Source organism: Mustelus asterias, chromosome 20 (genome assembly GCF_964213995.1).
Source record: "Mustelus asterias chromosome 20, sMusAst1.hap1.1, whole genome shotgun sequence".
Classification (NCBI taxonomy): domain Eukaryota; kingdom Metazoa; phylum Chordata; class Chondrichthyes; order Carcharhiniformes; family Triakidae; genus Mustelus; species Mustelus asterias.
The window spans coordinates 21248032-21273932 of NC_135820.1; the positions used below are offsets into that span (position 1 = coordinate 21248032).

The 25901-nt window shown below is 44.3% G+C and overlaps 1 protein-coding gene across 4 annotated transcripts in view; it reads left to right on the plus strand.

Moving 5' to 3' along the window:
- Nucleotides 1-25901, plus strand: part of pcif1 (phosphorylated CTD interacting factor 1) — a 198167-nt gene that overhangs the window by 110606 nt on the left and 61660 nt on the right. For all 4 annotated transcript variants that reach the window (XM_078236329.1, XM_078236332.1, XM_078236330.1 and 1 more), the window contains exons 11-13: nt 4499-4671; nt 12859-12945; nt 19945-20129. In XM_078236329.1, the coding sequence (XP_078092455.1) occupies nt 4499-4671; nt 12859-12945; nt 19945-20129 (445 nt within the window). The remainder of the gene's footprint in view (nt 1-4498; nt 4672-12858; nt 12946-19944; nt 20130-25901) is intronic.

Genomic DNA, 25901 nt, shown 5'->3' on the forward strand with positions numbered 1-25901 from the left:
TCCTTTATTCAAAAAGGGAAATAATAGACAGAAAGCAGGAAACCAGAGGCCAGTTAGCCTAACATCAGTCATAAGGAAAATGTTGCAAGCTACAGCAGGGCACGTGGAAAAATTCATTTCAATCAGACAAAGTCAATTGGTCTTGTGAAAGGGAAATCATGTTTAACAAATTTATTGAAGTTCTTTAGAAACCATAGATACCCTAAAGTGCAGAAGGAGGCCATTCGGCATATCAAGTCTGCACCGACAACAATCCCACCAAGGCTCTATCCCCATCACCCCATATATTTACCCTGCTAATCCCTCTAACCTACACATCCAGAGTCACTAAGGGGCAATTTAGCACAGCCAATCAGCCTAACCCGCACATCTTTGAAGCGTGGGAGGAAACCGGAACACCTGGAGGTAACCCACGCAAACATGGGGAGAGCGTGCAAACTCCATGCAGCGTTTTGATGAAGTAACATGTTCTGTGGATAAAGGGGAACCAGTGGATGTTCTGTACTTAGATTTCCAGAAGCCATTTGATAAGGTGCCACATTAAAGGTTATTGCAGAAAACAAAAGGTGTAGAGCAGGGGCAGGAATGGATGCTGCAGGTCCCGGGGTTCAAATGTTTTAGTCGAAGTAGGGAAGGAGGTAGAAGAGGGGGAGGGGTAGCATTATTGGTCAGAGATTGTATCACAGTGTCAGAGAGGAGGTTTGATGAGGACTTATCTGTTGAGGTAGTATGGGCGGAGATTAGAAATAGGAGAGGAGAGGTCACCCTGTTGGGAGTCTTTTATAGACCTCCTAAAAGTTCTAGAGAGGTTGAGGAAAGGATTGCGGAGTCAATCCTGCTTAGGAGTGAAAGTAATAGGGCAATTGTTATGGGGGATTTTAACTTGACTAATATTGACTGGAATTGTTATAGCTCTAGCTCGTTAGAGGGGTCAGTTTTTGTTCAAAGCGTGCAGGAAGGTTTTTTGACTCAGTATGTAGACAGGCCAACTAGAGGTGAGGCTATATTGGATCTGGTGCTGGGAAATGAGCCAGACCAGGTGCTAGACTTGGAAGTTGGTGTGCATTTTGGCGATAGTGACCACAATTCGGTTACGTTCACCTTAGTGATGGAAAGGGATAGGCATGAACCTCGGGCCAGTGGTTTTAGCTGGGGGAAGGGTAATTATGAGGCTATTAGGAGAGAATTAGGAAACATAGGTTGGACTAGGAGATTACAGGGACTGGGAACGTCCGACATGTGGAGTTTTTTCAAGGAGCAGCTACTGCGAGTCTGTGATAGGTATGTCCCTGTCAGGCAAGGAGGAATTGGTAGGGCTAGGGAACCGTGGTGCACCAAAAAAGTTTCTTTGTTGGTTAAAAAGAAAAAGGAGGCTTATGTTCGGATGAGACGTGAGCACTCGGGTAGTGCACTAGAAAGCTTTAGATTGGCTAAGAGGGAGTTGAAGAGCGAGCTTAGAAGGGCTAAAAGGGGACATGAGAAGACTTTGGCGGATAGGGTTAAAGAGAATCCTAAGGCGTTCTATAGGTATGTCAAGAACAGAAGGTTGGTTAGGGCAAGTTTAGGGCCAGTTATAGATGGCAGAGGGAAGTTATGTGTGGAACCGGAGGAGATTGGTGAAGCATTGAACCAATATTTCTCTTCGGTGTTCACGCAAGGGGACATGAATATAGCTGAGGAGGACACTGGGTTGCAAGGGAGTAGAATAGACAGTATTACAGTTGATAAGGAGGATGTGCAGGATATTCTGGAGGGTCTGAAAATAGATAAATCCCCTGGTCCGGATGGGATTTATCCAAGGATTCTCTGGGAGGCAAGAGAAGTGATTGCAGAGCCTCTGGCTCTGATCTTCAGGTCGTCGTTGGCCTCTGGTATAGTACCAGAAGATTGGAGGTTAGCGAATGTTGTCCCATTGTTTAAGAAGGGGAACAGAGACTTCCCCGGGAATTATAGACCGGTGAGTCTCACTTCTGTTGTCGGCAAGATGTTGGAAAAAATTATAAGGGATAGGATTTATAGTTATTTGGAGAGTAATGAATTGATAGGTGATAGTCAGCATGGTTTTGTGGCAGGTAGGTCGTGCCTTACTAACCTTATTGAGTTTTTTGAGAAAGTGACCAAGGAGGTGGATGGGGGCAAGGCAGTGGACGTGGTATATATGGATTTTAGTAAGGCGTTTGATAAGGTTCACCATGGTAGGCTTCTGCAGAAAATGCAGATGTATGGGATTGGGGGTGATCTAGGAAATTGGATCAGGAATTGGCTAGCGGATAGGAAACAGAGGGTGGTGGTTGATAGTAAATATTCATCATGGAGTGCGGTTACAAGTGGTGTACCTCAGGGATCTGTTTTGGGGCCACTGCTGTTTGTAATATTTATTAATGATCTGGATGAGGGTATAGTTGGGTGGATTAGCAAATTTGCTGATGACACCAAAGTCGGTGGTGTGGTAGACAGTGAGGAAGGGAGTCGTAGTTTGCAGGAAGACTTAGACAGGTTGCAAAGTTGGGCCGAGAGGTGGCGGATGGAGTTTAATGCGGAGAAGTGTGAGGTAATTCACTTTGGTAGGAATAACAGATGTGTTGAGTATAGGGCTAACGGGAGGACTTTGAATAGTGTGGAGGAGCAGAGGGATCTAGGTGTATGTGTGCATAGATCCCTGAAAGTTGGGAATCAAGTAGATAAGGTTGTTAAGAAGGCATATGGTGTCTTGGCGTTTATTGGTAGGGGGATTGAATTTAGGAGTCGTAGCGTTATGTTGCAACTGTACACAACTCTGGTGCGGCCGCACTTGGAGTACTGTGTGCAGTTCTGGTCCCCACATTACAGGAAGGATGTGGAGGCTTTGGAGAGGGTGCAGAGGAGGTTTACCAGGATGTTGCCTGGTATGGAGGGGAGATCCTATGAGGAGAGGCTGAGGGATTTGGGATTGTTTTCGCTGGAAAGGCGGCGGCTAAGAGGGGATCTTATTGAAACATATAAGATGATTAGAGGTTTAGATAGGGTGGATAGTGATAGCCTTTTTCCTCTGATGGAGAAATCCAGCACGAGGGGGCATGGCTTTAAATTGAGGGGGGGTAGTTATAGAACCGATGTCAGGGGTAGATTCTTTACCCAGAGGGTGGTGAGGGATTGGAATGCCCTGCCAGCATCAGTAGTAAATGCGCCTAGTTTGGGGGCGTTTAAGAGATCCGTAGATAGGTTCATGGACGAAAAGAAATTGGTTTAGGTTGGAGGGTCACAGTTTTTTTTTTAACTGGTCGGTGCAACATCGTGGGCCGAAGGGCCTGTTCTGCGCTGTAATGTTCTATGTTCTATGTAACATTTTGGCATGGAATGAAGATTGGCTAGCTAATAGAAAATAGAGAGTAGGCATAAATGGGTCTTTTTCTGGTTGGCAAGATGTAACCACTGGTATGCCATAGGGATCAGTGTTGGGGTTTCGACTTTTTAACAATTTAGAATAAATGACTTGGGTGGAGGGAACCAAGGTGTGATTGCTAAATTTGCTAATGATACCAAGTAGGAAAGTAAGTTCTGAAGTGGACATAAGGAGGTTACAAACGGATATAGATAGATTAAATGAGTGGGGAAAGAGCTAGCAAATGGAGTAAAATGTGGGAAAATATGAAATTGTCCATTTTGACAGGAAGAATAAAAAGGAAGCTTATTATTAATGGTGAGAGTTTGTAGAGCTCTCAGATTCAGAGGGATCTGGGTGTCCTAATGCATGAATTACAAAAAGCTAGTATGCAGATACAATAAGTAATTAGGAAAGCTAATTGAATGTTATTGTTTATTGTGAGGGAAATTGATTATAGAAGTAGGGAGATTATGCTTCATCATTCAGGACAATGGTGAGACCACATCTGGAGTATTGTGTACAGCAGTATTGATTTTAAAAAGGATGTAAATGTGTTTGAAGAAGTTCAGAGAAGGTTTACTGAACTATTACAAGGAATGGGTGAGTTGGGCTGTATCTACTGGAGTTTAGAAGAGTAAGAGGCGACTTAATTAATAAGATGCTGAGAGAGGTCTTGACAGGGTGGACGTGGTGGGGATATGTCCTCTCCTGAGATTTGTTTTGATTTTTTATTGTCACATGTATTAGTGTACAGTGAAAAATATTGTTTCTTGCATGCTAAACAGACCGTACATAGGGAAGGAAAGGAGAATGCAGAATGTAGTGTTATGGTCATAGCTAGGGTGTAGAGAAATATCAACTTAATGCGCCATAATCTTGATCTAGAGCTCAATGTTTAAAAATAAGAGGTTGTCCATTTAAAACAGAAAAGGAAATTTTTATTCTCTCAGAATAAATGTCATGAGCCTTTGGAACTCCGTTCCTCAAAAGGCAGTGGAAGCAGAGTCTTTGAATATTTCTAATGCTTTCATTCTGCATTATGTCTTTAATTTCAGGTTTCACGTTTCTCTACAAATGTTGCTCTGGTTTCTAATTAATAGTTATGAACCTGCCCTGTTGTTTGCTTTCCCACAGAAGAGGTGGAGAGACCGGAGGTAATGGACAGACTGGTATACTGTTATCCTTTGAGACTCGCAATCCCTACAACCCCACTCCCACGTGTTGACTTACACTTTGAGAATGAAGTTGCCTGCCTACGATATAAAGGAGAAGTTAGAAAAGTCAGCCGGAACTACTTGAGTAAACTGGTGAGTGATTGATTTATTATTTTACCTGATCATGAGAGGTGGGAGAGTATGAAATGTCCTTTGCTTTGCACCACCTGAGAGATGATAGTTCTTCTGCATGATGCAGAGTTACATAATATTTACAGTATAGGAAGAGGCCATTCAGACCAACTCGTCTATGCCTCTGTGCATGCTCTACAATACATCTTCTCCCACTCAACTTCAGCTAATCCTATCCTGTCCTGTCCTGAGGAGTTTGTCCTATCCTGAGAGTTTGTAGAGCTCTCAGATTCAGAGGGATGTGGGTGTCCTAATGCATGAATTACAAAAAGCTCGTATGCAGATACAATAAGTAATTAGGAAAGCTAATTGAATGTTATTGTTTATTGTGAGGGAAATTGATTACAGAAATAGGGAGATTATGCTCCAGTTGTACAGGACACTGGTGAGACCACATCTGGAGTATTGTGTACAACAGTATTGATTTTAAAAAAGGATGTAAATGTGTTTGAAGAAGTTCAGAGAAGTTCCATTCCCCTCTCCTTTGCATATCCAGCTGCTACTTAAAAATATCTGTAATTTATCTCAACTCCGTGTAATAGCAACTTTTGCAATTTCACTACTCTTTGCTTGAATAAGTTTCCTTTGAATAGCTGATTGGATTTATAAGTGATCATATCTTGATCTCTCCCACGAATAGAAACATCCGTTGAAGTCGGCAACACTGTCGCAGGCTTCCTGGCAACAATTTGATTTGATTTATTATCACATGTATTAGAATACAGTGAAAAGTATTGTTTCTTGTGCACCATACAGACAAAGCATACCGTTCACAGAGTACATAGGGGAGAAGGAAAGCAGAGGGTGCAGAATATCGTATTACAGTGACAGGGTGTAGAGAATGAGGAGTGCATTCATTGGGAAACCCAATTGAAAATGGCGGGACCATAAGACCCTGCCTACAGCGAGCGCGTGCCATTTCCTGCTGCCGCAAAACATGCCGTCCATCATCAATAGCAAGCTCCTGAATAATTTTAAACATCTCCATCAGATTAGCCCTCAGTTTTAGAGAAAGGAGCCCTGCACAGCCTTTCCTGATCAATATAACTTCTCAGGTCTGGTGAATCTCCCTTTCCTCTTCACTGGTGCCTCACTACACCCTGTATTCGAATTGTGGTCTAACATGACTTCTCTGCGTTTCAATTCTATTCCTCTAGCAATGAACTCCTGTGTTTTTATTTGCTTTTAATAACCATGTTAACATGAATTGCACTTTTTATTGATTTCTGTAGCTGTATCTCAAGATCCTATTGTTTTCTACATCCTGTTTAGATGATTTTTAACCAAGCATTAGGCAGCCTCCTTATTTATCCTTCCAAAGTACTACATATCTCCAAAAAACTGAGGGGACATCCAAGGATTTGTGCATTGTTATGGGCAATTTGCAGTACCAGGTGCTGAGAAATCTCAGGTCAGACAGCATCTGTGGCGAGAGAACAGAGCTAATATTTCGGGCCCAATTTTACCATCAAGTTGTGCCCGTTTCCGGGTGTGAAAACTTGGTAAAGTCGGGTGTGAGGCGAATACCATGATCCGCACCCGCCTCCGTGCCAATTCCCCCTTTACCAAGGGCCTAAAATGGCCGCCGTCAGGACCGCACCCAAAACGGGCACGACGTCAATTTAAATGCATTTGCATGCATTTAAATTGACTTAATGGACTGCACGCCCAAACTTACCGGCACTTCCCCCTTTACCACCACGTTCGCCTGTGCAGATTCGGCGCAAAACAGACATGGTCCACAAAGGTCCAATTCGAGCTCCAGCTTCTGAGGAGGTACGTTCTGAGCTTCCGGCGGCTCTCTGACTCAGATTGGTGGTTGGGGGAGGTGGGTCAGATGGCTCTCTGGTGGTGGTGGGGGGGGGGCAGGGAGGCGGGTCAGATGGCTCCCTGGTGAGGGAGAGGGAGGCGGGTCAGATTGTTCTCTCGTGGGGGGGAGAGGGTGGGTCAGATGGCTCTCTGGTGGGGGGGGAGGGAGGTGGGTCTGCTATCACCCTGCGTGTGATCGGTGGGGGGGTCCCATGTCATTCTGCGTGTGATCGGTGGGGGGGAAGAGGAGAGGGGCCCGTGATCGGTCTGGGTGGCGGGGTGGGGTTGGGGGGATTAGGGGATCAGGTATGTTGTGGGGGTGGGGCAATGTCTGTGGGGCTCAGGGGGAGGCAAAATCTGGCCCGGAAACGATGTGGCAGGGGAGCGTTTTTTTTTACTGCGCAGATGGAGGTGCCAATTGGAGCTGCAGTGTTTCGGGCTCGGTAAGCCCCGCCCACAGGCTTCTGCAGCGCGATTCAGAATCGCTGCTATTTTTTCAGGCGGAGTGCGTATTGTTGCGCCTGAGAACAGGTTTAAAAGTCGGGTCTGAAACACACTCAGTTTCAGGTCCACCCAGCACTTAGAGTTAAAATGATAAATAGGGCACTTCAAGTCTGGATTGGGTCATCCAGCGCTGAAATATGACTCTGTTCTGTCTCCACTGATGCTGTCAGATCTGCTGAGATTTTCCAGCATTTGCTGTTTTTGTTTCAGATTGCAGCATCTGCTGAAATATGCTTATATATTATTAATACAGTATCAGGTGTTTTGCTTGGCCCTGTACGTTGCTATATTTAGAAGACATTGGGTAAGATTTTTATCCAGCATTCTGCCTGAAATTAGGCATTAGTGCCATGAGAAATGAAGCTAAGAGAAAGCGTGTTTAAGTTGATGGGAGTAAAAGGTATCTCGGACCTTTCTTCCCTCATTAAATTGCCACTGCCTCCTGGTACTGAAACACTGCTGACTTCTGTCCAATACATGCCCACCAATGAGACATTCGAGAGTCAGGACAAAGGCCAATACTGAGGCACTATGGAGTCAAAGACCAATACTGAGGCACTATAGAGTCAAAGACCAATACTGAGGCACTATAGAGTCAAAGACCAATACTGAGGCACTATGGAGTCAAAGACCAATACTGAGGTACTATAGAGTCAAAGACCAATACTGAGGCACTATAGAGTCAAAGACCAATACTGAGGCACTATAGAGTCAAAGACCAATACTGAGGCACTATAGAGTCAAAGACCAATACTGAGGCACTATGGAGTCAAAGACCAATACTGAGGCACTATGGAGTCAAAGACCAATACTGAGGCACTATAGAGTCAAAGACCAATACTGAGGCACTATGGAGTCAAAGACCAATACTGAGGTACTATAGAGTCAGACAAAGACCAATACTGAGGCACTATAGAGTCAGACAAAGACCAATACTGAGGCACTATAGAGTCAGACAAAGACCAATACTGAGGCACTATAGAGTCAGACAAAGACCAGGACTGAGGCACTATAGAGTCAGACAAAGACCAATACTGAGGCACTATAGAGTCAGACACAGACCAGGACTGAGGCACTATAGAGTCAGACACAGACCAGGACTGAGGCACTATAGAGTCAGACAAAGACCAGGACTGAGGCACTATAGAGTCAGACAAAGACCAGGACTGAGGCACTATAGAGTCAGACAAAGACCAGGACTGAGGCACTATAGAGTCAGACAAAGACCAATACTGAGGCACTATAGAGTCAGACACAGACCAGGACTGAGGCACTATAGAGTCAGACAAAGACCAGGACTGAGGCACTATAGAGTCAGACAAAGACCAGGACTGAGGCACTATAGAGTCAAAGACCAATACTGAGGCACTATAGAGTCAGACACAGACCAATACTGAGGCACTATAGAGTCAGACAAAGACCAGGACTGAGGCACTATAGAGTCAGACACAGACCAATACTGAGGCACTATAGAGTCAGACACAGACCAATACTGAGGCACTATAGAGTCAGACACAGACCAATACTGAGGCACTATAGAGTCAGACACAGACCAATACTGAGGCACTATAGAGTCAGACACAGACCAATACTGAGGCACTATAGAGTCAGACACAGACCAAGACTGAGGCACTATAGAGTCAGACAAAGACCAGGACTGAGGCACAGTAGAGTCAAAAAGCAACACCGAGGCATTTCTTCACTAAATAATTTGCTTAATCCAACAAACAAGTTGAAATCCTGGCAGATCTGTGGAAACCAGGATGGTGACTACAGGTTTGTGACACCAGTAATGTGAAACAACATAGGCTTAATGCTGAACTTTTCTTCAAATGAAGAATGTGGGGGAAAAAGAGGTTGGGATTGAAGGTGGATAAATCTCCAGGACCTGATGATCTTCATCTCAGAGTACTTAAAGAAGTGGCCCTGGAAATAGTAGATCCATTGAGGGTTATTTTCCAAAATTCTTTGGACTCTGGAATAGTTCTTACAAATTGGAGGGTAGTTAATGTAAGCTCGTTATTCAAAAAGGGAGATAGAGAGGAAACAGGGAACTATAGATCAGTGAGCCTAGCATCGGTACTGGGGAAGTTGCTAGACTCCATTATTAAGGGTTTCATAATTTAGCATTTGGAAGGCAGTGGTTTGATCAGACAAAGTCAGCATGGATTTACAAAAGGGAAATCATGCTGAACGAAACTATTGGAATTTTTTGAGGATGTAACTAGTAGAATTGACCGAGGAGAACCAGTGGATGTGGTTTATTTAGACTTTCAGAAGGCTTTTGACAAGGTCTCACATAACAGACTACTATGTAAAGTTAAAGCACATGGGATTGCAGGCAATGTCTTGAGATGGATAGAAAGCTGGTTAGCAGATAGGAAGCAAAGAGTTGGCATAAATGGGTCTTTTTCTGATTGGCAGTCAGTGACTAATGGGGTTCCGCAGGGATCTGTGCTAGGATCCCAACTGTTCACATTATATATTAATGATTTGGAAGAGGGAACTGAATGTATTATCTCCAAATCTGCAGGTGATACAAAGTTGGGTGGGAGGGTGAGCTGTGAGGAGGATGCAGAGATGCTTCAGTGTGATTTGGACAGGCTGAGTGTGTGGGCATCTGCATGACAGATGCAGTATAATGTGGATAAATATGAGGTTATCCGCTTTGGTAGTAATAATAGGAAGACAGATTATTACTTGAATGGGTATAAATTGAGAGAGGTGGATACTCAATGAGATCTTGGAGTCCTTGTGCATCAATTGCTGAAAGTAAATGCACAGGTACAGCAGGCAGTAAAGAAGGCAAATGGTATGTTGGCCTTCATAGCGAGAGGATTTGAGTATAGGGACAGGAATGTTTTGCTGCAAATGTATAGGGCATTGGTGAGGCCACACCTGGAGTATTGTGCGTAGTTTTGGTATCCTTCTCTGAGGAAGTATGCCCTTGCCATAGAGGGAGTACAGGTTTACCAGGCTGATTCCTGGGATGGCAGGTCTGTCATATGAGGAGAGACAAGTCGGTTAGGATTATGTTCATTGGAGTTTCATAGAAATCATAGAAACCCTACAGTGCAGAAGGAGGCCATTCGGCCCATCGAGTCTGCACCGACCACAATCCCACCCAGGCCCTACCCCCACATATTTTACCCGCTAATCCCTCTAACCTACGCATCCCAGGACTCTAAGGGGCAATTTATTTTAACCTGGCCAATCCACCTAACCCGCACATCTTTGGACTGTGGGAGGAAACCGGAGCACCCGGAGGAAACCCACGCAGACACGAGGAGAATGTGCAAACTCCACACAGACAGTGACCCGAGCCGGGAATCGAACCCGGAACATTGGAGCTGTGAAGCAGCAGTGCTAACCACTGTGCTACCATGCCGCCCTAGTTTAGAAGAGTGAGAGAGGAATCTCATAGAAACTTATAAAATTCTAACAGGGTTCGACAGGGTGGATTCAGAAAGAATGTTTCCAATGGTAGGGGAGTCCAGAACTAGGGGGCATAGTTTAAGGATAAGGGGTAAACCTTTTAGAACTAAGGTGAGGAGAAATTTCTTCATCCAGAGGGTGGTGAATGTGTGGAATTCACTACCACAGAATGTAATTGACGCCAAAACATTGTGTGATTTCAAGAAAAAAATAGATATAGCTCTTGGGGCTAAAAGGATCAAGGGTTATGGGAGGAAAGGGAAAACCAAAATAACCCTGGGCAGCACGGTAGCACAGTGGTTAGCATTGCTGCTTCACAGCTCCAGGGTCCCGGGTTCGATTCCCGGCTCGGGTCACTGTCTGTGTGGAGTTTGCACATTCTCCTCGTGTCTGCGTGGGTTTCCTCCGGGTGCTCCGGTTTCCTCTCACAGTCCAAAGATGTGTGGGTTAGGTTGATTGGCCAGGTTAAAAATTGCCCCTTAGAGTCCTGAGATGCGTAGGTTAGAGGGATTAGCAAGTAAATATGTGGGGGTAGGGCCTGGGTGGGATTGTGGTCGGTGCAGACTCGATGGGCCGAATGGCCTCCTTCCGCAGGGTTTCTATGATTTCTATGAAAGGGGGATCAGGATATTGATTTCGATGATCAGCCATGATCAACATGAATGGCAGAGCAGGCTAGAAGGGCTGAATGGCCTACGCCTGCTTCTTGTTTCTATGTTTCTCTAAATCAGAGGAAGTACTTTTTGTTAGAATCATAGAATCATACAGTGTAGAAGGAGGCCATTCGGCCCATCAGGTCTGCACCGACAACGGTCCCACCCCAGGCCCTATCCCCACAAATTTACCCCACTAATCCCTCTAACCTACACATTCCCTGACACTAAGGGGCAATTCAACATGGCCAATCAACCTAACTTGCACATCTTTGGACTGTGGGAGGAAACCGGAGCACCCGGAGGAAACCCACGCAGACACGGGGAGAACGTGCAAATTCCACACATACAGTGACCCAAGCCGGGAATCAAACCCGGGTCCCTGGAGCTGTGAGGCAGCAGTGCTAACCACTGTGCCACCGTGCTGCCCTTGTTACTTTAAGTTTATCCAAGGTGTTTGTTTACAGCTGGTTACCAGCATTATTGTTTTCACGTTTTTATTTTTGTTAGCCTCTCTTATGATCCTAAGCAATAATGAACACTATTAATCAAGTATTACTTGTATTTGGTGGTAAATTATTCAAGGATAATATCTCCGGCATGGTGGCACAGTAGTTAGACCCGGATTTGATTCCCGGCTTGGCTCACTGTCTGTGTGAAGTTTGCAAGTTCTCCCCGTGGCTGCGCAGGTTTCCTCCGGGTGCTCTGGTTTTCCCCCACAGTCCAAATATGTGCGAATTAGGTGGTTTGGCCATGATAAATTGTCCATTAGTGTGAGGGAATTAGCAGGATGAAAAATGGGATTACAGGGATAGAGTGGGATCGCTGTCGGTGCAGGCTTGATGGACCGAATAGCCTCCTTCTGCACTGTAAGGATTCTATGATTCTACCCTTTTGAAGACTGACTAGGTAAAGTCTCTTCCTTGCCGACCTTTAAGGCCTGCAGATAGAGTGAAATGCTCATCTTTTTGTTGGTGGATAAGTAAATTCAATGAATGAGACACTTTCACCCTAGTTTGTGCATTATTCATTCTCTTTGAAGGCTTGAGTTTAAATCTGAACCTGATTAACAAGGTGAATTAGTTCTAAGTGAAATAGATTCATAGAATCCCTACAGTACAGAAGGAGGCCATTCAGCCCATCGAGTCTGTACCGAGCACAATCCCACCCAGGCCCTATCACCATAACCCCACACTTTTCCCCTACTAATCCTCCTGACACTAAGGTCAATTTAGCATGGCCAATCAACCTAACCTGCACATCTTTGGAGTGTGAGAGGAAACCAGAGCACCCGAAGGAAACCCACACAGACACGGGGAGAACGTGCAAACTCTGCACAGACAGTGACCCAAGGCTGGAATTGAACCTGGGTCCCCGTCGCAGTGAGGCAGCGATGCTAACCACTGTGCCACCTTGCAATCCAGATGTGCAAACAACTGTGACCTACCTTCTGTTGAACATCAAATATAGAACAGGATTTACTGACAAACATATTGGAAGTATAAGTAATTCAACATCTTTGGACAAAATTACCAGACCTGTATTCACTGCAGTGCAGGACGGAAAGTTGACCTTGTACTCTTCTATCACAATCTCCAACTCAAACACCTACTTAATCGGCTAATGGCTATAGCACAGAACTTCCTATTGCAGTAGGTCTCTTGTTCTACCTTGCTGACTTTGTTATTGAATACATCAATGGAACAATTACTTAGACATTAAAAATATTCTGTCCCATCATTTTTAGGAACAGCTCTATAGGTACAGTTGTATTGATGACGTGCGATTTGAAAAGTTCTTGACAAGAGTCTGGTGCTTACTTAGGAGATACCAGGTAAGCTGTAAAAGCCCTTTCTGCAAATTATTAATATGTACTGTAACATTCATCCTCAGTATTAACCACTTTAACTACTTTTGGACTTTAACCTGGTGTTGTGAGACTTGCTGTCATTGAGGCTCAAGGCACGTGACTCACCCAAAGTGGCCACAAATGTACACCGTTAACAAGGAGGAGCTGTACTTAAATACTAATGATGCACTCACAGTCAGTCATGCCAGATGGCACTGTGTAGAGCAGCCCCACGCTTTATGGAGGGATAGTTAGGATGGCTGCTGGATCCATTGAAGAGAGGCGAGCCATCTTGTACACCCAAGAGGACAGACGACCCAGGAGTCAGGACGGCAATGTGGCCCGGTCAGCGGTGGCAGCGACAGTAAGTGCCCACTCACTGACACGGAGTACCGGCAGCTAGTGCCGCAAGAAAATGAATGACCTCGGTTCAGGCAGCAAGGGTGAGTGTCCATCTTATACCCCACCCCGCAAGACCCAGCGTTCATCCAGTTCAACCCTCACTCAGACGTGGGCCGAAGCACCAGTGTGCAGTCGGAGAACAGGTAGGAGTCAGATTTGTGTTGCACCAGGGCACCATCACATTGTGCCACATAGCGAGTCATTATCACATTCCTGCTTGGATAGGGAACTCGCTGACATGGACAACCCAGGCTCATCACCCTCGTGTGATATCAATAGGACTCATGTCAGGTGTGTGAACAATAGTTTGGGGGATAGGGCTTGAGGACTCCATGGGGGAGGTAGAGGGCTTCATTGGGAGGTTAGGGGGCTTGAGGGCTTCATGGGGGGAGGGGTTGAGGGCTTCGGCGGGGGCGCAGGGGACAGAGGGGTCATGGGCTCCATGGTGGGGTGGGGGGGGGGGCTAGAGAGGGGCATATGCGGGTTGAAGCTGTGGGTCACCACGTCTCCTAGTTGGTGGAATGTGATGAAGGCCTCCCTCCCTGCCCCCATGCCCAGGCAAGCCCAGCAGCCATCCCGAACTATGGCAGCAGCTGACCCCCTCCACCCCCCTTCCCACCCTACCCACACCCTGAAGGTTGGTGCTCAGCAGTACTCACCTCCTAGCTCTCCTTTGCTGCTTCTATGCCTGAGCCATGCTTTTAAAGACCTGTACTAATTGGCACCGGCGTGACAACATACTGGAGAGTGGGAAGCCTCCAGAGGGGGAGGGACGATTGCATGCTGAGCTCGCTAATGATATTGAAATCCAGTCAATCTCATGCTAATGAGCTTTGAGCCCTTTCTGGATGCAATGCAGTTCAAGTCACTCGAAAGGGGCTGGGAAGTTCACAAACCATTTGGCGCCGGGAGCAAATCAAGATTTTTAGCTTCACACACTATTTTCCCGGCTCACCAAGAGGTGAGGTGCTAAAATTCCACCCATGGTGTCTACTGCATTACTCTTTCTGTAAGGAATTCTTTAAGGAATTCAATGAGGTTTATCAAGCATGACCTTCCTGACACGATAATAGGTTGACCAACTCTGAGGAAATGAAGTAGAGAGCACTTTGATCGGGAGGGAGTGAAGGGTTCTTGATAATCTTATTAATAAAATTGCTTTATATGCAAGATACCATTTAACAACTGAAGATTGCTCTCCTTGAAAGATTTGTACCCGCTACTGAAGCACCAGCTCATCTCTATTTATTCAGATAATGTGCATTATTTTTACATCACAAAGGTGGACTGTACCACTAAATAAATCTATTGCCATCTCATTGATTGTGTAATGCTGCAGAGTGCATGTTGTTTCATCCAAGTGATTGCATTTGAGCTGAGGGAGAGGAGACGATATTCAGTTTGATGCTCCATGTAGGTTAGTTTAGCATCCATATCACACAGCTCAATGTGAATGCATCATTACAGGAAAGGTGACGTCCCTGGTATGACTGAAAATATAGTGAATAATATAACGCATTGTACTAAATTGCCTCAGTGTCCAATTTAAAATTAAGTAATCTAATTAGTTCTAACCTGTCATGCACTGGATTAAATTTAAGAATTTGTAATTTTGAAGCATGTTCCTTTGGCTGTTTGTAATAGACAGAGTCCAGACCATACTCAACCAGTCCGCACTTGCAAAACCTAAAACAAAACATCTGCTGTTAAGTATGATTCTGGATTGGGCAGTGTTTGCTGAACGATCTTGAGTGTACTAATAGCTACACTAACAACCAATTTTAGATAATCAGTCAAGCTCATAATGTGACTTGTTTATATTTGCTAGAGGTGATATAAACTCACATGTATGCAACCATGATCAGTTTTACTCGACAAAGAACAGAAAGTGCAGTTATGTCCAATACATGATCAATGTTCAATGGAAATGCAATACATTTCTGAACTGTTCACTGGATATGATCTTTCAGGATTTCTGCTTGTTTCGAGATCAGGACAAATTTGGAATAAAATGCAGAAGTGAATATTAACTTAGCAAAAGCAGCTCATTGTTTAAAATTGTAGTTAATACTACAGAAACTACTGGTTTTGTGATTCAGAATCCAGAGATTGAGTTAAATCGGGGTCCAGATCAAATAGCAGCCTGACTTCGAAGTGAGGCACACATGGCAGAAGGGACAAGCACCTGAACCAAGGAGTCCCTGACAGCAGACTGACAGCTTGCAGTCCAGAGGCACAAATAAAGGCTGCTTAAAGGAAACTGTTACAACTCCAGTTCAATGGCAGACAGACCCAGGCATCAGTGTATACCCCCAAAAGATATGAGGATTTTAAAAGCAAAATACTGTGGGTGCTGGAAACCTGAAATAAAATTATGTTACGTTTCTTGTGCAGAAACGATGAGTTCCTTCTTCCTGCAACAATTTTGTGATTCCGTGTAATAACAGAAAAATCATGGATGGGCAGGATTTTACGGCCTCGATCATCCTGAAACTAAAATCCCGCCTGAGATCAACGGACCTTTCCATGGTCTGCCTCTCGCCTGCTCTGATTCCCATATTGGCTGGGATGGTAAAATTCCAGCCGATATGTTTTCTGTCTAATAGGGAGATGTATCACGATGAGAACTGATTGTGTGTGAAGTCTTAAATACTATACAGTACTCAGATATTAGATACTGTAAGGGATTCATTCCATTACCTTTCCCAGTACTGAGATTAGGTTAAATGGTCTACAGTTTACTGATCTTATTCTCTCTCCCTTTTTATGTACAGGAATCACATTGGCTGTCGGCAAGTCCTCTGCTGAAGTTTCCTTTTCTAATGATTTTATGTATATATTCTTGAGGTCTTCTGCTATCTCTTCTAATTTATTTTAACTTGATCCAATCATGAACATCCAAACTGTTTGTCTAGAGCTAAAACACCACAACAAAATTCCTGCCACCTATCTTGAGACAGGCACCCAAAATATGCAAATATCCCTCTTCCTGGAATTTCTGGCCTTAGTTTTATAATGGGACTGTCAGCCCAATATATTGTAATACATGGCCAAGAGTTCCACAGACTTTAACTTGCATCCATGCTGGTCCTGCATGATGTTGAGGCAAAATACTGTGAGGGACTCCTGGCCTGGTGTTTGATGTGACAAGCCAGAGAAAAAAGTTTGTCCCTGACTTTCATAGAATCAAAGACCTGAAACTCCTTTCCTAACAGCACTGTGTGTGTCCCTACGTCCCTTGGACTGCAATGGTTCAAGAATGCGGTTCACCACTACTTTCCCAAGGGCAATTACACATGGGCAACAAATGCTGGCCTAGCCAGTGATGCTCACATCCCATGAAAGAATAATTGCCGCACGGAAGGAAGACATTCAACTAATTGTGCCCATGTCGGTGACCTCTGTAATGTAATAGCCCTTTATAGTGCAGTAATTTTAAGGAGTACAGTAGCTACTTACAGTGAAAAAACTCTGTGCAATACAGTAGCTGTTGACAGTAGAAGAGACCCTTGCAATGTAATCTCACAATGCAATTCAATAGCCTCATGCAAAGGAATAGCCCTACACACTGCATAATGGCATGCCGAATGAAGGCATCTCATATTCAGAACTTACAAAGCATAAACTGTATTCAGTGTGGAATCCTGTGGAAATGACCTTTTACTAAAGTGGACAATGATGGGTTGCAAAAGATGGCCTCCAAGGATCACCTGATGCATGGTCTGTGGATTGAAAAACTGATGTGGAGATGCCGGCGTTGGACTGGGGTAAACACAGTAAGAAGTCTCACAACACCAGGTTAAAGTCCAACAGGTTTATTTGGTAGCACAAGCCACCAGCTTTCGGAGCGCTGCCCCTTCATCAGGTAAGTCAGGGAGATGAAGGAGCATCGCTCTGAAAGCTAGTGGCTTGTGCTACCAAATAAACCTGTTGGACTTTAACCTGGTGTTGTGAGACTTCTTACTGTGATTGAAAAACTGCCATACTGTCTCAAAAGGACACAATAATACATTACCCATCTCCTGAAATCATCCAAAAGGGTATTTTCTGGTTTGAATGGGTCATTCTGAAAACAAGACAATGATTGCCCGAAACCCCCAAGGTACATGCCTGGAAACAGTAAGCCAGGTTGTGGCTAAGCAGCCTAAGCCCGCCATATTTGGAAAGGGGAACTGTGCAAAATCATATTGTAAAGCAGCCATGTTGGTCTCCCTCGTTAAATCTTCAAACGTCAGCACAACAACTGCAGAAAGAAGAGCAGCAGAAAGAATAATAATACCTATGGGTTAAGAGCTGGGACAGTAATATCATAGGGTCTCCAAGCCTGTTCCTTTTCCAGTCCCCCACTTCATCCAAATGACCCACCTGGTAACAAGACTACAAGTAACTTTTTTTTAATGGGAAATTAGCATCATTGGCAAGGTCAGCATTTGTTGCCCATCTCTAATTGCCCTTGAGTGGAGTAGCTTGCTGGGCCATTGCAGAGGGCATTTCAGAGTCAACCGCATTGTGTTGGTCTGGAATCACACATAGGCCGAAGCAGGTAAGGATGGCAGATTTCCTCCCCTAAAGGACATTGGTGAACCAGTTGAGCTATTATGACAATCAAATATAGTTTAATGGTCACCTTCACTGATTCCAGCTTTCAATTCCAAATTTATTAATTGAATTTTCAGGGCGGCACGGTAGCACAGTGGTTAGCACTGCTGCTTCACAGCTCCAGGGTCCCGGGTTCGATTCCCGGCCCGGGTCACTGTCGGTGTGGAGTTTGCACATTCTCCTCGTGTCTGCGTGGGTTTCCTCCGGGTGCTCCGGTTTCCTCCCACAGTCCAAAGATGTGCAGGTTAGGTTGATTGGCCAGGTTAAAAATTGCCCCTTAGAGTCCTGAGATGCGTAGGTTAGAGGGATTAGCGGGTAAATATGTGGGGGTAGGGCCTGGGTGGGATTGTGGTCGGTGCAGACTCGATGGGCCGAATGGCCTCCTTCTGCACTGTAGGGTTTCTATTCTATTCTATTCTAATTTAAATGCAGCCAGCTGCCATGGTGGTATTTGAACCAGTGCCCCAGAACATTAACCTGGGCCTCTGGATTACTAGTCCAGTGACATTATCACTATACCACCATATTCTTCCTGACTAGCTCTGTGACTTAGAGGAAGTCCATCCCTTCAAAAGAATCCTATAAACCTCTACTTTGGCTATTGAATTTTCCTTCAGGAATGGAAAAGTTTCTTCTTCACCAGGCCTGCACCATGTCTTTTCCAAGACAAGCCAATCATGTGAATTATGAGCTATTCTTTTGTTTATAACTTGTAAAAGTGCACTTTTCTCTTTACCGGTATTTTTCTAATGTGAATGAGTGACGGTGCATTAGATTTTCGAGGTGAACATGTCAATAAATAATCCCCTTCATTTAAACCCAAGAAAAATGTGCCCTTGGTTATTCAAATTGTTCACACACTCAGGAGTTAACAAACACACACCTCTTCCACTGATTACGAATGGTAAGGAAAGATAACAGGGGTTTCAGTTTTCTCTCATCCCAGTCTAACAATATCCTTGTGCAGTGGAATATTATTTTGCAGTGCAATAGTCACATGCAATGCCATAGCCGTTTGCAGTAAGGTAGCCCTGTGAATCTTTACAATACAATAGACCTGTGCGATGCAGTGGCCTGATACAGTGCAATTACCCCTTGCAGTGCAATAACCCCTTGGTAGCGTGTGCGGATCCAACATTGGACTTGTTAGTCAGCTCGGGACCCACAACCCCGGAGTGGAAGGAAGCTACTCTTGGTCCTGAGGGACTGCCTGAGAAGAAGAAGCCCCTTGTATTGGAACAGTGCCTCACAATGCAATTGCTGTTCGAGAGCTATAGCGTCATTACAGCAAGGAAGGAGGCCATAAATTTTTCAGCTCACCCATGCCTGCCACAGGACAATTCACCATCCACCATGGTGGGATTTGAGCCTGGAACCCCAGAGCATTGCTCTAGGATTTATGGTTTACCAGTTCCATCACCAATACCACTAGGCTACGGGACGAACCCAAGGAAGGAGGCTATACGGTCCATCAAATCGATGCTGGCACTGTTGAGGAATCCAATCAGTCTCATTGCCCTGCTCTCCCCATAGATCTATAAGTTTATTTCCATCAAGTGCCCATCCAACTTCCTTTTGAAATCGCCTCTGTTTCCAACACCATTAACAAACACAAGCACCTTTCATTCTTGTAACCCCTGACAGCTTCATGCAAAGGCCATGGTTGTAATTTTCAAACTGCACCAGTTTTCCTCTCTTTCAATATGATATGAAGAATCTGTTTGGGTACATGTTACAAAAATGCCTGTAAAACAAATAGGGTTATGAGAAACACTGATATTTGGCTGTTTGTATTGCGGAATATTTTTAAAGCAATATTGAAGGAGCATCTTTACTATTCTGAGTCGGTTGATCACTTTGCTGTAACTACACAGCAGTAAGTTTCAAAACTGTGATTGTCCACAGCTGATCAGTAAATGATGCAGGTTATGCTGACAATTGATATTGTAAGGATTTTACAGTGCAGCATTTATTTTGTTTCAGTCCATGTTTGGTCTTGGGACACACGAAGGCACTGGCTTGCAGGGGGCTCTACCAGTAGCTGTGTTCGAAGCTCTGAACAAACAATTTGGCGTAACGTTTGAGTGTTTTGCCTCACCGCTGAACTGTTATTTCAGACAGTACTGTTCTGCTTTCTCTGACACTGATGGCTACTTTGGATCCAGGGGGTGAGTCCAACTCAATCACTTATTTCTAATATATTGTAGATGTCTTGCAGCATATTATGGTCAGTCTGTTAATAGATCTTCTATCAAAAGCCAAGATGGATGCTTTGATTATTTTCTGGGATTTCTTTTGTAATTTTATAACTTTTAAAGTCTTATCTTGTATGATTTGCACTTATTAATTTATTTCAGGATCTTTTTTGTGTGTTTTTATTCTCTTGGGTCTTTCTTTCTGTCTCAAATATCTATTTATTTTCCTCTAAGAGCCATTTTTCATATTTCCTGTAGATATGAGGGTAATTAATCTTGATCTGTCGGCAGAAATGGAACATATTTGTGTCAGACTCTTGTTTTACTCCTGGCCCCATTTTATTCTTCGTTAGCTCCAATGGACGTAAAATTGGACAGGGTGTAAATGTGAATGTCTCTTATATGCAAGTATACTCATCTTGCAAAAGGACTGGAGTATAAAAGTGGAGAAGTGCTGTTGCAATTGTATAGAGCATTGGTGAGACCACATCTGGAGTATTGTGTCCAGTTTTGGTCTCCATATTTGAGGAAGAATATGGTGGCCTTGGAGATTCACCAGATTGATTCCGGGGATGAAAGGATTGACTTATATGGGGAGATTAAACAGTTTGGACTTGTACTCGCTGGAGTTTAGAAGGGTGAGAGGGGTTCTGATCGAGGTATATAAAATTTTAAAAGGGATTGATAAAGTAAATGTAGACCAAATGTTTCCTCTTCTGGGGCAATCTAGAACAAGAAGGTTGAGAGGCGGTAGATTTAAAATTTAGAGATGAGGAGGAACTACTTTTCGCAGAGGGTGGTGAATTTGTGGAACTCACTGCCCCATAGTGCAGTGCAGTCTGAATCGTTGAATGGTTTCAAGAGGGAGATAGACATATTTCTAATAAAAAAGAAGGAAAGAGGGATATGGGAACATGTGGGGAGGTGAATTTGAGACCAGGGAGAGATCAGCCATGATCTGATTGAATGGCGGAGCAGGCTCGAAGGGCTGAACTTGCCTACTTCTCCTAATTCCTATGTTATTTAAATGCTACTCTGTTTACCTCTCTCTTGTGCCTCTTACTTTCTTGTCGCTTACATATCTCTCACTCTTGTGTTTTTAATGTGACTTTCACTTCTGTTTCTTGCTCTCTCTCACTCCCATAATGTATCTTTCTTGTCTCTTATTCCCATTTGTCTCTTTCTCTCATCTCCGTGTCTCCCTCTGCCATCTGAGATGTTCAGTCTCTCACTCCCAGATAATTGACTCTCATTCCTATCTCTTTCTCTTGCTGTCAGGCATTTCATGATGTTTTGTATTTCCCTCACTAATTTTTGTTTTCTTAGAATTTTTCATCTTTTATTGTTTCTTTAATATTTATATTTTTTGGCGATCGTTTAGGTGGAAAACATCAGAGAATGATATACTTTGAGCATTTCCATGCCAACAACAAGTGTCCCGGGGAAGTGTAGCACAAGTTAGATGTGAAGTAAAGTTCTCTGAGCCATCTCATTAAGCACTTCTGGTTAGGTCCATGATCATTCCCTTTATTTTGTCCCCAGAAAATTGCTAACCTGATTGTATTAAAAGAAGACATGCAGGCCAAAACAGCATCCGTGGAGAATGGAATAAAGTTAACATTTCAGAAAAAACTCCCCGACCTACTGGAATAATAGTTGAGTTAATTGTGCAGATGTCCTGTAGCAAACCTCATAACAGCTATTTGATACATAGCCACTTTCATAAATTGCATGTCGTACAACTCACTGGGGATGCCTGTCTGATGGGTGGAGCGAGTTTCCAGACCTCTACAAATGGGACTTGAGTTATTTGTCAGAAGATGAGCATAGGTTTATTTTACCAAATTCTTGTGGTAAATCCTTGCTTTCTCAAATTATCTTGCCACTCACCTGTCAATCTAACCTCTTTCAATGCATTCTTCTTTACACAATCTTAATTCTTTCCTTTTGACTTGTGCAGAACGTTATGGTTCAGGTTAGAAACTCCAAAGTGTTTCATGAAGCCTGTCTGAATCATAAGTTTTACATCTTGAATTTGGCTAGGATAAGCATGATATGTTCCACTTCAGGTGTGATTCAAAAGACCCACTAGGGAGCTTTGATCAAACAAAGTTTATTTAAGAATATTTAAGAATTGAGTCCTTTGGTTGAAGTCTGCAGTTCTCTGGATTCACTCTGAACAGTTTGAAGACAAGACAACTTCCCAAAACACCAGACAGACTCTGGTCCAGTCCCTAACAACAGCAGATTTTCACCCTTCAGAAAAAGACAAGATCTTGTTTTCAGCTAACCAACAGAATTTTCAAACAACAGGGAGAGGGAAAACACTTCTTTCTAGCTTGCTGTCCCTTCTAAAACTAAAATTCAAACCTGCAGCTCCAAACTGAAAATGAAAAAATACTGTCCAAAAACACTGTGCTCCTAACAATACAGGATTGTAAAACTAATCCCAGAGTAAACACAAACAACCCCATTTACTCCACTTAAGCAGCAATAAAAGGACATTTCCGGTCAAGCTGGCAACAATGACATCTCTGAAACTGTGAGCTAAGAAACCACTGAAGCTGTGAGAGCTGCAGAAATCCTGATTTTAAAAAAAACTTCCTTAACGTCACAAGAAATAATTGTCATCAAATTGTCGCTACAAATCCACGTGTATAAAGTTGCAAACTCTCTTATCCAATAAACCCAGATCAATACCCGGTTTACCAATATAACAACATTCCGAGACTGATGCCTAAACAGTGATTTTTAAATATTTAGGATAACATCCTTGCTTTTCTATGCATCTATGTGTAAAGCCTAAGGCCAACTAATTTTTTTTTTTAAGCCTTATCAACTTCTCCTACATCATTCAAAGATTTCTATCTGCGCACACTCGGGTTAGATAAGAGTTTTCCAGTATTTCTTCAACCCCCACTGGTCCTAGGTTTTTCTGTTTCTGCCTCTGGCAGGAGATTTCATGGCTGTGAGAGGGCAAAAGGTGTCCTGGAAGGATGAACCAGCCACCATGAGCATGGAGCTTGGTGTCCCCATTATCAGTTCCCAGTGTTGTATTAGTACCCAGCAGTCCATGTCTCTGTGTCAATCTCTGTGAAGAGCAGCTGAGCAGACCTGAGGTGCATGCAGCATTTTATCACTAGCACTGCTTTATTTCGTGTTAAATATGAACTATTACATTAAAGGTCATTTAATTCTTAATGATTGACAGAGTCTAAATCATTGTGAGCCTATTTCACTATGATGTAGTTGGATGTCTCTTAGTGACAAGATAACAGAGTCAATATCTAAGATAACAGTTCTGTTTTAGTGAGTTTAAGTTCAAACACTTATATACAGTGCCTTACCTCTAAGCCTAAGTTTTAAGGCTGTCTCCTGTTGATGTGAGTATAAGAGCCATTGAACAAAAAGAAAAATACTATGGAAGCTAAACCTCTGAAATAAAAAAACAGAAATTGTTTGAAATGTTCAACAGGGTTAGGCAGATTCAGTCGAAGAAAATGTTAGTCTTTCAGGTTGATGACTATTCATCAGAACCCCATTACTGGCCCACATAAGTAGCAGGTCAGCAATAGCCTTGGGCATTGCTGCTTTCATCCATGAACCTGTGCTTTTTGAGCTGAATTACACCATAATTTTCCCAAATCGTTGCTGTATTGTGCATAAAACTCAAGGTGCCAACACAATGCCTCAGGAGCTATCATTTTTATCCAAGATCCAAGTGTGTTTGATCCAAAGAGGATGGATCCCTTTTAGTTTGGTCAGCTTCATCTGCTTCTCTTTGCAGGGAGCTGACATTTTATCTGCATACAAGAAACATACAAGGTAACAGATGCTCAGATATCTCTGTTTTCCCATTTATTGATAAAGGCAGAGTGCATAAGAGGAAGAATGTGTGGACATCAAACAATTTCAAAGTAGATCTCCTCAGCTTTACCTCCGTGACATGAAACTGACTCATCCTGTTTCACCCCTCCCATAACAATTCAGCTTTGTTGCTTTTTATGTGGAGCTTGAGCAAACCAGGTAGAATGATCAATGTATGCAGCTTGATTCACATGAGGAGATGAGGTGGGGGGGGGGGGGGGGGGGTTCTCCCAAAACTGCTGAATTGGTGGGAAAACTGTTCTAGATCACGACTGTTTTTTCAGTGCAGCTTCAGACCTGAATCTCTGTGCACTGCAGAGGTCACAATCCTGAATCTCATTAAAAACCCAGGGGAGGGGGCCTATTCGCTCTGGCGTTTGACAGTTAGAAATCATAGAAACCCTACAGTGCAGAAGGAGGCCATTCGGCCCATCGAGTCTGCACCGACCACAATCCCACCCAGGCCCTATCCCCACATATTTACCCGCTAATCCCTCTAACCTACGCATCACAGGACTCTAAGGGGCAATTTTTAACCTGGCCAATCAACCTAACCCGCACATCTTTGGACTGTGGGAGGAAACCGGAGCACCCGGAGGAAACCCACGCAGACACGAGGAGAATGTGCAAACTCCACACAGACAGTGACCCAAGCCGGGAATCGAACCCGGGACCCCGGAGCTGTGAAGCAGCAGTGCTAACCACTGTGCTACCGTGCCGCCCGTGCGCATGCGCAGTGGTCCCGATCTGCTCGATCTGTCAGTCTCTCCATTCCCGGGACCCCCACTGTGCTGCCCCTCCAGCAACGTGGGGAGCTACTCTAAACCCCGCCGGAATGAATTACCCCTGGCAGGGTGGAAGATGCTATTGGGCCCGGCAAGTTCCGTGCCGGGCCCGATAATCACATGTAAAATTTACTTAAAATACATTCAAATTACTTACCTCTCTTCCTGCTGGTTTCCAGAGACTGTTCTCCGGTTCTGGGACACACGCATGCGTTCCCGGCACATGCGCAAATCCCACGAAATGGTGGACACGCAATTCTCCGGACCGGACCTGCCAGAAAAAGTTGCAGCCGCGATGAGAGAATCGGGCCCTAGATTTCCCACCTGCACTATGTTGATCCTTGTTATTATGAAGATCAGCTTCCTCCGACAGAGCTCCCTTGCACTTTCCTTTTTTCTTTGTTTATTGTCACAAGTACGCTTACATTAACACTGCAATGAAAATCCCCTAGTCTCCACACTCCGGCGCCTGTTCGGGTACACTGAGGGAGAATTTAGCATGGCCAATGCAACACGCCTTTTGGGCTGTGGGAGGAAGCTGGAGCACCCAGAGGATACCCACACAGACACAGGGAGAATGTGCAAACTCCACACAGCCAGTTGCCCAAGCCGGGAACCGAACCCAGGTCCCTGGCACTGTGAGCCACCTAACGTACTGGGCAGATATTCTAGTATATTCCAAGGTGTAATTCTCCAATACCCCCATCAGTGGACTCAATGTGGGCAAGAGAGTGAGAATTCAGCGGATGGACCAAAAATCGATCTAACGCCACTGTGAATTTCCCGCAGGGTGTGTTGCTTGTGCCTGTTATGGCGGTTTGGGAAACCCGCCAGATGCCGGCGTGAAATTGATTTGCATCCCGCTAATGGGATGCTGACCGGAACCTTCCCCCAACCCCTGATTCTCTACAATGACAGTGGGAAAACACTCTAACCCAGAACACATCTGGAACACCCTGGCGTGCAGAGGTCAGGACGTAGCTGAAGAAAGCCTGGGCTGCTGGAGGCTGCCAGCAACCCTCGACCCTGGAACACCACAGCAGTGTGGGGGGGGAGGGGGGGGTGCCTTAATCCGGTGGATCTTTCAGTTTCA